This window comes from Sus scrofa, chromosome 14, assembly GCF_054392235.1.
Source record: "Sus scrofa isolate SSC_HxYL_T2T_F1_AM1 chromosome 14, Sscrofa_HxYL_maternal_Yorkshire_Landrace_v2.0, whole genome shotgun sequence".
Classification (NCBI taxonomy): Eukaryota; Metazoa; Chordata; class Mammalia; order Artiodactyla; family Suidae; genus Sus; species Sus scrofa.
In genome coordinates this window covers 159,137,548-159,150,758 of record NC_139396.1, presented here as the reverse complement: position 1 = coordinate 159,150,758, position 13,211 = coordinate 159,137,548, and the positions used below count along the sequence as shown (strand labels likewise).

Here is a 13,211-nt window from a genome sequence, read left to right as displayed (position 1 = left end):
AGGAGACGTTCCAGGTCTCGGTGGTGGCGGTTTTGAGAAGACACCCACGTGAAAAACATTGTTAGAAACGAACCGTGAGCCCTAACGAGCACAAGCCAAACTGGGAAAATCCGAGTAAGATGGGAAAATCGCATCCCTGTCAGCTCCCTGACTGCAGTTTGATGCTATCTGTGGTTTTGCGCGATGTGATCGCTGACGGAACCTGAGTCAAATGCACACAGCATCTCCTGTCTTACTTCTTCCTGCCTCACGGACTGTGAGTCCACAATTATTTCCATAAACTCTGCTGCAGTAGGAAAGACGGGGACAGAAGAAGTCAACAGAAGTTTCTTCTAGAAACCGCATGTTTGTGACTGAGACCCCCCGTGATCTTTGTTGGCGCCTCCAGAAATGATAAAACCCAAGAGCTAGAAAATTAACCAGCAGCCCTCACAGGAAGAGGATGAACAAGGCACACACTTAATATTTAATGAGTATGATGAAAATGCTCATGATTTTTTTAAGCTGAAATATGTGGAATGCAAACACTTTTCACAACAACTCCCGTAGAGCTGGGACTCGCTGGGGCTGATAAACACATACGGTTAAAATTAAATGGCAAACAGAGGCCCCCGGCAAAGGTGAAGGGCAGGCCAGATCACGTTTGTTTTTCCACAAGGGGCAAAGCCCAAGTTCTCAGCGGCAGTGCCCTGGGTTGGCATCAAGAAGGCACCCTCTCTCCAGGCCCATTTCTCCAAAGAACCATTTGCATCACAGAAGGGGGAGCACCCTGGAAGCTGTGGGCGCTCCTCCCGTATCCAGGCAACACCATCGTCTCCACCAGACGCGAACCAGGCCCCTCGTAAAGGAGGGCGCCCCCCGTACTCACTTATTCTGCATCATGTTCATTATCACCCAGTCGAACGGGTAGACGTTCTTCCCAATGAGGTTCTTAAACATGATGAAGGTTTCCATCAGGAAATCCTGAAATAAAAAAGAGAGCATTGAAAGAGCCCACCCAGGGAAGGAAGGAAAGCAATGCCTCCCCTTTGAATGATGCCATTATAAATGACCTCATTTTTTTTCAGCGGAATGAAAACGTACAAAAACGCAATGAAGACGTATTTCACAGGAGCTGGATATCACACTTTCCACCTTTCTGTCTGCCTGGGCACCTCCTGCCCTGGAGAACCTTCCCAAGGACCCATTCGTTAAAAAATAGCCCCTGGGCATGTTTCTAAGAGTCATGAAGAGTAAATCCCCAAAGGCCACAAATATATATTCGTACTCTCTCTGCTTAAAGGAAACCACTTTTAAACAAGTGTAACACGCAGGCCGTAACTGTGTCTTGCATTGACTCATGTTTCATGATGCACGGGGCCCAGTGGGTAGAATACGCGGTAATGTCATCCCTGCCTGCTCCTTATGTGATTTAACAAATGAAAGGCGCGAACAGGAGCTCCCGACCGTCTTCACCCACTCAGCTCTCTGTAAACCACCTGAGCCAGCGGTCGCCTTGCCAAATGCTTTTACGCGGCCTCGTCAAATCCTCGAGCTCCTCCGCCAGGCCTCTGCACTTCACAAGCCCTGACCCGCAGCCCCGAGCTGCTTCCACGCTGATAAGACCGCTCCTGGCATTGGGAAGCAGCACCTGTTTCCTAGCAGGTCCACTTCGTGCCTGTTCGAGTTTGGAGAATTTCTTCAATCTGACTGCTTTAGCGCTGGTTCTCAGCTAACTCGAATAAAAACACGTGGTTGTCCTGAAAAGCACACATGCCAGGGAGTCCAGGACACAGGCCCCCTCCTCCAGACCTGCGTGGGACGGGGGCCAGGCAGCTGAGATCCACGTGGGAAAATGAGGCGGTGGTCAGAGATGGCCCAGTGCATAGATGTGTCTATCTATTTATTTATCTTCTTTTATGCCTGCACCTGCAGCATATGGAAGTTCCCGGGCTACGGGTTGAATGGGAGAGAGAATTTCAGGAGCCAAGAAAGCAAGTCCCAGCACAAAGTTCTACACGGAAACTTCTGGCAAAAAAGGCACGTGTTCCATTCGAGAGCAGTAAGGATACCTTCTCTGCAGCCTTCATAGCAATGTCAGGTTAGAGCAAGTCAAGGCTGCCCTGCAAGAAGTTTGTGGAGCCCCCGACCCACCCCAGAGAAAGACTCAAGGAGAGGGAGCTCCTGTGGTGGCTCAGCAGGAATGAACCCGACTGGTATCCATGAGGACGTGGGTTCGATCCCTGGCCTCGCCCAGTGGGTTAAGGATCCGGTGTTGCTGTGAGCAGTGGTGGAGGTCACAGATGCGGCTTGGATGTGACGTTGCTGTGGCTGTGGTGTCGGCCGGCAGCCACAGCTCCGATTCAACCCCTAGCCTGGGAACCTCCATATGCCTTACGTGTGGCCCTAAAAAAAGAAAAAAGCAAAAACGCCTCAAGGAGCAAGCATGATCACCCCTTTTTGCAACAGAAGCCTCCAGCGCGGGAAAAGTTAGGATTCTGGGCAGGATCAGGAGGGAGAGTCAGCCCTGTGTCCTCTGAACTCTGCCCGCGGGAGCCCTGACCGGAGCCCTTGTGGGCTGGGTTGTCCGCCCGACACCTGACACGGGGAACAGCTTCGCTCCCCAGTTTAACTTCTGAAATTCCTATTTCACTACTGAAGTTTCCGCATCCCGTTTTAATGACCAGGTTGCCCACTCGGCTGGCTGAGCGCCGTAATTCAGTCGCATCCCCATGTGCATGAAATTGCTGGCTTTCTGGCTGATCATGCCTCAAAGCCTAATAATTGAGAGACAGGGTCTGGTTCTTATTATTCCGGAAGAGAAGCATATTTTCCCAACTCTTTTTGTCCCCCTCTAGGAAACACAGTCCCACACGTCATTAGTATGGCTCAGCTGTTAAATTGTGGTACTTTGCTGATCAAACAAAATGCTGCAGATTGTGAGAAATGAGGTTTCGCAAGGCTTTCCTGTGGGCCTGCATAATTTACTAGCCACGGGGTGGTCCCCACCGCCCCCTACAAGGCCTAACAGACTACTGCACTGCTATGGCCAAGGCAAGAAAGGGAGGTGGGGGAGGAAGAGGGGGTATCTTGTGACATTTTCATCATTTTACGTCAACCCATTCCTGCTGCATTTTTCAGTGTGACCCTTCACCATTGATGCTCCCATAATGCCTGGACACGCTAACAAGAGCCATCGATGGATTCCATCGGCAGTCTTCCTGTTATAAACCCTTTGGCTTCTGTCCCTCTCTGTCCCCAGCCACTTGGATAACTGGTCAGCCTCTTCAACGTGGACAACTGGACGGGAATCCTAGCTCATTTACCTATGTCCGTTCTTGTCCCTCTTGGTCCCACTTCAGCCAGAAGGATCAGGCTTTTCCAAAAGCTGATCAAGCACCAACACTTCCCCAGGCTCCCACTGCACCCAAATCCCCGGTGACTTTCCCGTGTTCTTAGATTAAAGCCAAAGAATTTTGGTTCTCGGAAATAGCGAGTCACCATTCTGTTAAGTTAAAGACTAACTGTTTCAGACGCGGACCACCAGATGCTAAACGCATCCGATCAGAGATCGCCAGAGGATGGGACCTTTGCCAATTTTCTGTGGAGGCCACAGAATCACCCAGAGATTACACGGTGGTCTTTAAGAGGTATGTATCTTCCCAGCAGAGATGTGGCAGTTACTTGCTTTTAACCCTGTGATCAGAGCCAGCATCACCCGCACAGGCCAGCCCGGCATTCCGGCCTCCTGACAGACGCAATGGGGAACCCGCCACACCAGCTTCCATTCTGCTTTTGGCCAACAGGGTGGACTTGAATTTTAGACCACGCTTCCAGTTCGCAGCACATAGGAATTTGCACAAACAAAACTGCACACAAGGCAGTGATCAAAAATTCCAAAACAGGAGAGAGTCTGCAAAGCTAATGGCTTTAGCGCTTCAAAAGAACAAAACAAATAAAAGATGTAATTTAATTTTAAAAAGCAATGCCAGGAAAGGGAAGAAAAAACAAGGTGATGAACCTCACTTTAGGAAAAAAAAAAAAGAGAGTAACGAGATATGCCCAGATACAAGGGAGGACTCCGGACTAGATGCAGATTTAATGACAGACAACAGAGACTGCGGAGAACTGAGGAAAAATTCTGCAGAGGTGATTGTTATGTCCTGAAAGGGCAGTGACACCCCTGGACGCTGCCTTCATCCCTGAGAGAGCTTGGCTAAACCACTTCCATGTTCCTCCCCCTCTCAGGGGATCGGGCTACGAGAAAGAGGGGCGTAGAGACCCACAGGGGAGCCTGAGTGCTAGGGACAGAGGGGTCCCGGGGGCAGGAACGATGCTTCTCAGGTCCTCTTCTTTCAGCTTTCCTGTATGCTTGAAGCTTTTCATGGCACAACTTGAAGAAAGCGTATAAGCGGTGCACTGTATCACTGTCAACATGTCAACATCCTGGGTTTTTTTATTTTTTGCGTTTTTTTTTTTTTTTTTAGGGCTGTACCTGCGGCATATGGAGGTTCCCAGGCTAGGGGTTGAATTGGAGTGACAGCTGCCGGCCTCCACCATAGCCACAGCCACGCAGGTTCCAAGCCACGTTTGCGACCTACACCACAGCTCATAGCAACCCTGATCCTTAACCCACTAAGCGAGGCCAGGGTTCAAACCTGCCACCTCAAGGTTGCTAGTCAGATTCGTTTCCGACGTGCCACAACGGGTACGCTTACATCCTGGTTTTGATATGCTTGGATACTGATAGTTTTGCAAGATGCTACCATTGAAAGAAAGATGGTACCATTGAAAGAAACGGGCTGAAGCACACAGAGACGCTCTGGATTATTTTTTTTTACAGCTGCATGTGACTCAACTACCTCAAAATTAAAAGTGAGACACAAAATAAATGCCTTAAAAATAAATGCACAACAGTGAGGGGAAAAACAGTAAGTAAATGACAGAGAAAGGGCCATCTAAGAAGCAGAAAGACACAGAGCCTCTTCACATAGGACCCGCGGGCCCAGTGCTGCTGGATGCCTCAGCCCATCTCCGGGCCCACGGCACCCCGGTCCCCTCCCAGCCCCCAGGACAGGCTCCTGCACACGCTGCTCCCCGCTGCGTGCTCTCCCCTCTGCTCGTGTGTGCCACAGTCCTCTCCTCTGCAGAGAAGGCTTCCTGCCCGCCTGACCTGGACCAGCCTGGCGGCTTCACGAGGACGGCTCGTTCACAGCATGGGTCACCCGGGTTGTTGGACGGACTCTCTGATTCCCTGTGATGTGCCCCACTCGACTGGGGGCCACGACAGCAGGACTGTCTGACTTGCCCGCTGTCACCTCCTCCACCTGGTTGACACAAAGTTGCTATCGAGTGAATTCATGGTAAAGCTCACCATCGGCCCCTGCAGAGGGTCTTCAATAAAGCTCTGCCTCCAAGGAGGAGTCACGTGAATAAAGACCCTCCGCACGAGGCTCCTCCTCCACTCATGACTCGCTGCACAGCTTGGAAATCCGTTTCGCATGGAACTCCAGGCTCTTTAAGGCCAGGCCCAGCCAAGCGCAGGATGTACCCTAGGCAGGGACAGTCACCTGGCTACGATTCCTGCTTTCGCAATCCCTGTGGGCCTCCTCACCATTTCCATTTGCGTGAAGTCACCCTGGGCCAGCCCAGCACCCACGGAGGGCTGGGTGGACAGGTGCGGAGGAAGGGACGATGGGCCGTATCCAGGTGAGGCCAAGGCAGGTGTCAGAGAGGAGCTCTCAGGAGGGGTTGGGATGGAGCCTGAACGGAGGCAGGTGCCTGTTCCAGGAAATGCACCCTGAGAGCTCACAGGGGGCCTGAGCGGGCTCCCTAGGTAAGCCACAAGTGGACAGAACTGGGGGGCGCATAGGAAGAGGTGGGAGGCACGGTGGCCAGCAGCTCCCTATGGGTCCTCCTGGGAATGAGATAACCCCTCCTGTATCCTGCCTTCACTCAACCTGCAGCCAACGAGCCGCACTTCTACCTGCACTATTCTTGGCTAAGTCATCATCCACTGTCACCCCGCAGACATTTCTTTAGGGCCACTTGTGGGAACTGGGGACACGTATCAAGACTGCCTTCTCCCCTGGAAGGTCCAGGGCACTCCTCCTCCCCTTATTTCAGGGACTGAGCACCGTCTCCACGTGCGGTCCTGATCTGTGAGTCGGACACAGGACAGCCAGCAGTGACCACCTCGGATCAGCGTCTCCACTGCAGAAGAACTTAAAGACGCCACGTGGCTCGCCATCCTAAAGGAATTGCCTCTATTGGGAGAGAGCTGTGAGCTCAACATGTCCGTTCTTCTTTCCTGGGTTCGTCTTTCCGCCTCACGCTGTACTCAGCCTCTCCCCGTCTTGGGTGCCAGAGGCCATTTGAGAGACTGTAGAAGCAACAGCTCTGAGACGTGTGACTTTGGTGTCGATAGTAACTGCGATTCTGTGAGGGCATCACTCATCCAACCAGAAAAGGCCATGACTGCTAAAGAATCAGGGACATAAATGTGACACACACCACACGTGTGAGTATAGCCTTACAAGGAGGGCGTCCTGAGAAAACAGTCGAGACGCTTTTCCGACTGCATTACTAAGTAACGTCCGAGGGTTCAACACAAAATGATCTTCTGTTGTTGTGAGCCGTTGTCCAGGTAGAAACCCTGTCAAATACACCCTGTGCGTCGTCAATAGATGGGAACACACGTTACAAAGGTTGTGACGGATCAAACGACGATGAAAAAGGCTTACGATCCTTGCAGCCTGGATTCCTGATATGCACACCACAACTGCCATTTTATAGCAGAAATCAAACGACCGGGGTTCTGCACTCGTGTGCCCAGGGAAACGAAAATGCCCTGAGAAGCCAAGATCACAACACGTAACAAGTCGCTGATGATCTGCTCGGTCCGAGAGAGAGAGAGCACACCTGGAATTCAGCACGTTCCAGGCATCCTTAAATGCCATTTCGTACAATCACGTTTCACAACGCACCGAAGCTCCCTAATTAACAGCACGACCTAATAATGCAGAGGAACTATTTCTAACAGTGTGCATGTGTCGCAGGATTTTAATCACGTGACTCTTCTGACACAGGGCAAATAATTCATTGGAGTCCTATGTTTTCAGTCTGGAGAAAGCTCCTCATTCTGAAAACTTGATAATGCAGCCTGAACTGCTGCCTGGGAAACGGGGTCCATACAGGTTCAGCTATAACTATCCTTCCGCTCATGGAGACAGGGCTGAGGGATGCATGAGGCCTGAAAGGTTTCACATAAGCAAATCTGACCTCCCTCGGCCATGACTGCTAAAGAATCAGGGACATAAATGTGACACACACCACACGTGTGAGTATAGCCCTAGAGCCCTATGTCAAACTGCTCACTTATGTGAAAAAACATAACTAAACACACAGATACACAACCACATGCGTGTTCTTTTCTTCTCTCCCTTTTTTTTTTCCCTGCCACAGTGTATGGCAGCTTGATGTGGGATCTCAGTTCCCAGACTAGGGACTGAACCCAGGCCACAGCAGTGACAGTGCAGAATCCTAACCATTAGACCACCAGGGAACTCCCCACATACATACTCTTGCTCTTTCCTTTTTATTGATGGAAAATGGCTATAATTTTAAGGTATACATCCACGTTTGTATCCTCAGAAATTTAAATACACATCTTTATGGTTATGTGTTACAGCATATAGATGTATGTATATAGAGAGAGTGACACAGAGTGACAATTAGTAAGGTCGTTCTGAGTGAGAACTCATCCTTTGGGGGAAAAAAGCATTACATGCATTGACTTCTTCCCAGCCCTTAATAGGAGAGATGTAACATGTAACCAACCTTGTTCTGGAGACACTACAACTCGCTAGGTCTAGAGAATTCTAGGGCCCTGGGAGATGGGCTCTCTCCTCCCAGACAGCAGGGTCAAGGCAGACCCGTCCATACACTGGCTGCAGCTTCACAGCGGCCACCCGCCCCGCGGCCCTGCGAGGTCAGGCCGCCTGCGAGAGGGGCTGGAGCCGCACGTTCCCCTCTCTCGCGGTACTTCTCCTAATTAAGTCGTAGCACAGTCTTACCGAGGATGACGAGAGAATTATTTTGAGCAACGCTAATGAGCTTCCATGATTAGAGCTAATTAATAACGGAGCACAACTGAAGACTGAAAATGCTCTCTGGCTTCTGCTATTGAAACTTAATCAATAAATGAACAAGAGTTTATGGTAGACTCTCCAGAGGTAACATCTCTGAATTTTCCAATTTTCCGTGACCTCAAGACAGGGAGAGGAAAGAAAAGGGAAGGGGGGGGGACCACATGAGATTCCTCTGGGTGGACCCCCGATCACTCTCTAGCTGGGCACAAGGGGACAGTCTGTGTCAGGACCCTCGTCCTCCTACAACACGCCTTTAGCTAGCCCATCCCAGGTGGCTTCCGAAAGCAAGCCGAGGCAGGTCAAAGTCATATTCAGAATGGAAATATCTCCATCGGGCTTGGCATATACAACGCCAGCCTCAAAGCGCGCTTCTACAAGGTCAAAGTTACACTCACCACCACGTCGGTCCGCATTTTCCCAAACGTCTTGATTAAATGGGCGTAATGATAGTCTTCCATCTGCCGCAAAATAGCTGTCATACAGGCCACGAAGTTCCCCTGTAAACAGATCAAAAGCTACAGTCAGATGAGGAGAGACGCACACGGTGGGAAAAGCTGCTGTCAGCGTAGAGTCTGGGAGGAAAGCATCAGGCAGAAGCCAGGGCGTGGCTGGCCAGCCGAGGGACCGCTCCCTCCAGCCTCCCCCGGCTTCCACTGCCTCCCCTCTCTCTGCCTGCATTGAACGCTTCCTGATACAAGACTGTCCAGTCTGGGGGAAAAAAAAAAAAAAACTTGAAATATTTTTGCATCACCCATGTGAAAGACCAGCCTGAAATGATGGCCATTCATGTTGTGTACTTTCTGGAAAGTCACTGCCTTTATTATCAGGCAGTGTGTGCGGCTCCGCCACTTGGGCTGTGGCAAAGGGAGGCCTTTTATTTCTCAAAAGCTGCCTGTATCCCCCTACTACCGACTCCACAATGAGGGAGGGTCCAATTCTCCTCCGCGGGAAGACCAGGGAGAAGAACACAGCCTCATCAGAATGTCAAGTGGGAGAGACGGGAATTTCTCACACCAGGCAGAGCTGGGAGGAAGAGCAAAGTGGGAGAAACGAGAAACCAAAAGACAAAATCGAGACGTGGAGGAAGCCAAGAGGCCAGAGCACGTAGCAACAGAAGCGGCCAGGATGCATGTGGCTGCCGGTGTGGACGTGTGTGTGTGTGTGTGTGTGTGTGTGTGTGTACGCGCACACGCGAGTACTCGAGCACCCAGGGGAATTTGATCTAGTGGGTGGGCAGGAGGTGAATTAGTTCCATCGCCATGAACTGCGATGTATCGCTTCTGAAGTTCATGGCTAACAACTTCCTAAAAGCCTTTCTTGCTTTTAAATGCCTTCGCCTAAAGTAATGACGTTTCAAGAAACTTAGGACACATGTTTTCTCCTTTGAAACCAGTACAAGGTCTGATAAAATCAGAGGATGAGACACACTTCGAGACATGTCCCTAACTTCGCCTTGTTAAGTGAGTTCACAAATTGCGTTCTTTTACTCACTTCGACTTGGACAAGCAATATATTTGAATGCCCAAGTGTCTCCTGTATCCCTTTCGACTGCACGTTCTATAGGGAAACGGCAAAGTCCGACCCTTTTTCTGATCCGTTTTATGATATGCATATATGCTTTCCAAATGAGTCCTCAGAGGATGCATTACGTAAGTTGAACAAATAAAATAATGATAATAAGTATCTTCCAGTTGCCCAGAAATGTAAATTATTTGTGAATGATGATAATTGCTGAAATTTAGATTTCAAGTTGGTGTTCCAGGAAAGAGCTAAATAATGCTTGTTTTCCATTGGAGGAATGATTTGTAAATCGCAAAATGTCTATTTATGAATATGAACTTTGGAAATATGTAAATATTTGGCATCCCGTCGCGCTCAAGAGAAGCCACCTTTGCTTTTTCTTGACTCTTGATGAGTATTTGTGGTTAATGGTCTGTAAAACATTACACGGTGACCAATTAAAATGTGATAAGCACTGTGCTGAGGCCATCAGAACCACGGCCTCTTTCAATCTCACCCGTTTCTCTTTTTATCCCATTTTACAGGCAGGAAAACTGAGGCGGAGCGGTGTTCCTCCAGCAACGAGTACATGGAAAACCGGGTATGAGCCCAGCATGCAGGCTGGCTACAAGGTGGATGCTTAGGAGCTGAGCTGCTTTTCCTCTTATCCAGATAGGCCTTTTCATGCTTTTTCTGGGAAATCTGAGATCACTGCCAAGGGCCAAGAAGCAGCAGAGTTTCGCTTTCTTTCCTTCTGCGATTGTTAGTGAAAGATGGAAAGGAGGTGAGGACAGTAAAGCTGTCCCATTTTCCGCCCTGACTGAGCTGGCTTGCCATCTCCTCTCCACTAGACAGGGAACTTTTCTGAAGAGCAAGAAAAGGCCTGTACCAGTCAAGCATTCCCTAACAGGGGCTCAAATTAATTTTCTGCAGGTCCAAAGAGAGAACAGGGACGTAAACATTAGAATCACCAAAATCACAAAGCCAGCGATGCGTAATTAGAAGCAATATACCTGCGGACTGTACTTAAAATGTCAAGTTGAATGTGGAAAGAAGACCCCAGAGCAGTCTTGAAAATGCAGAGGGCATGAGCACTGAGTAACATTAAATTAAAAAAATTAAAAATTAAAAAAAACCCGGGTGTATCCAGAGTCTGGCCAGACACTCAAACAGGTGACATGGACCTACACAATTTAGGCAGCAGATTGCCACGTAATGCTGAAAAAGAGATGCAAGGCAAAGGCCAGGGGAACTGACCCAATGCAGAAAATGAAAAACTGAAGAGAAACAGCAATTTCCATAAAGCAAGTCTTGGGAGTACTTAAATGGCCGGTCAGGAAGCCTCCTCTGTATATGAGAAGGTCCCAGAGAAGGCGACCAAACAGCCTCTTATTTAACTGCGATGAAGACTAACGGGAGTAGCCAAGGAAGGGGACAGAGGCAGGTCATTGCCATGAGCTAGAGGTCAAAGGTCAGGAGGTGCAAACGTGCTCTTTGCTTGACCCAAGGAAATGTTCCAGAAGCAATCTGCACTGTCCCGTCTTTCTCAGAGGAAGCAAATGTAGCCCTTTCAGCCCTGTTCTCTGCTGAAGTTTTTGGTCCCACTGGGAAATGCCGGTCACCCTTCCTAGAAAGGCACCCCCATTTCCTTGGAATGAAGTCCCATCCACGAGCAGCCAGCATCTTTAGACAAGCAGGACCACTCCCGTGAATGCAGCAGGACCCTGTACAGCACAGTGGTGGGGTTTTGAGGGTAGATTAAAAGCAGGTATATATATGGAAGCAGTATTTGAAACCAATCATATGCTAGACACAGAAATAAGGCAGAGCTGTGAAAAGACATTCATTCTGCAGGCTCAGAATAAAATTACTACTCTATGCCTTTTCGTTGATTTATTGGAAATGCACTTAGAAGTCGTAGGAAGCTTTTATTATAGACAATGGGTAGGCTGGCAGGTAGGCTGCTGGTGATCATGCAGAATTCCTCCTGAAACCTGAACTTGGGGGCCCAGTTCCAGCGCCAGTGGCTGAGTAAAAATGAGTAAACGAATAAAAATAAGTATACCTGGCTTATGGCTTCAAAGCAAAGCCAAACAAGGGCAGGGCAGTCAGGAGGCAGCTGCAGAAAATTTAAAAATCAGGGCATGAAATGCCTGATAAACAAAAAAATGTGAACCTCATTAGTAATCAAAGATGAAAATGGTGTATCATTATTTGCCTGCCAAAATAGCAGAGGCGTATTGAAGTGATAACAACGTTAGCTGAGGTGCAAGGGATGAGCCCTCTTAGACACCGCTGGGGGGAGCACAAATTGCTCTAACCTTTTTAAAAATCGATTTGGCGATAGGTTTGGAAAATACGGGGGGAAAAAAAAACACTCATCTGCTCAGAGTAATTCCACTTCTAACAATCCACCTGAGGAAGTAATTCAGCATAAGAAATGTTTTGCCCAAAGAGGCCCAGAGCATCGCTGAAAACATCTCCATGCCCAACAGCTAGAAACTGTCGACATACTGTGGTATTCTGTAGGACTGACGGCAAAAAAGACTACGGGATGCCCGCTTCAGTTTGAATCTCAGATAAATAACTATGTCCCCAATAGTGCACTGGACATGTTGCTGGAGATATGCGTACATTGAGAAAACTATCTGTTGTTCATCTGAAGTTCAAGTTCAACGGAGTGTCCCAGATTTCTTCTTCTTCTTTTATTAGAGAATAGTTGATTTACAGTGGAGTGTCCCGGAATTCTATTTGCTAAATCACACAACCATAACAGTGTTATAATGAGATATTATGCAACCATTAAATACGACTCATGAAAATAGGAACTATTTGAAAAACCTAGGAGAAAGCTCAAAGACAAAAATCAGACACAATTTTGGTACATACGGTTTTCAGCAAAACAAAGAAAAAAAATAAAAAGAAGAAACAATTACAGGAAAAGACAGCAGATCATCGTCAGCGTGGGAGAAGGAGCCCAGATTGCTTTTAAAAATGCAAAACGTACTAGTATTTTAAAAGATGCGTTCACCTCTTTCTTCCCCTGCCCCCGAGTCCCCAGTTCCTACTCCATTAGCCTCTACAACCTCATCCATGGGGCTCCCCCGTCCATGTGGCTGAGGTCACTGCTCCCCAAACTCTGGACTGAACTTGGCTCTAAGCCCTCCGGGACCTACCCTCAAGGGCCCAGGTTTAAATCTACTTGGGACCTCAGTGCTCTAGGCAGCTAGATTGGTAACGGAGGACGGGGTAGGACAGAGAGGACAGCTAGAACCGAAGGCAGGTAGAAAGGAGGACAGGTGCTAGAGCAGGTGTGTCAGAGACGCGAGTGTGTGATGGATGTGAGTACAGGATAGAGAGATGAAAGGCTTTAAAAAAAAAAAAAAGGACAGATTCTAGAAAATGGGAACTGCGACCCTTACCAGAGCTCGTGGCAAAGCTAGATCCTGTAACCCACGAGTGAGGCCAAGGATCGAACCCGAGTCCTCATGGATACTAGTCGGGCTTGTTCGCACTGAGCCACAATGGGAACACCCACTTGCAAATTTGAAACACACATTTTCACGAAGGCAAGTACTTTGA

General features: G+C 48.8%; 1 protein-coding gene across 12 annotated transcripts in view; it reads right to left on the bottom strand.

The window, feature by feature from the left end:
• Positions 1-13,211, bottom strand: part of DOCK1 (dedicator of cytokinesis 1) — a 539,709-nt gene that overhangs the window by 192,694 nt on the left and 333,804 nt on the right. For all 12 annotated transcript variants that reach the window (XR_014827178.1, XR_014827177.1, XR_014827179.1 and 9 more), the window contains exons 28-29: positions 8,525-8,626; positions 869-963 (exon numbers count right to left, since the gene is read on the bottom strand). Coding sequence is in view for 4 of the 12 variants with exons in the window: in XM_084995915.1 (XP_084852041.1) it covers positions 869-963; positions 8,525-8,626 (197 nt within the window). In the remaining 8 variants the exon portion in view is untranslated. The remainder of the gene's footprint in view (positions 1-868; positions 964-8,524; positions 8,627-13,211) is intronic.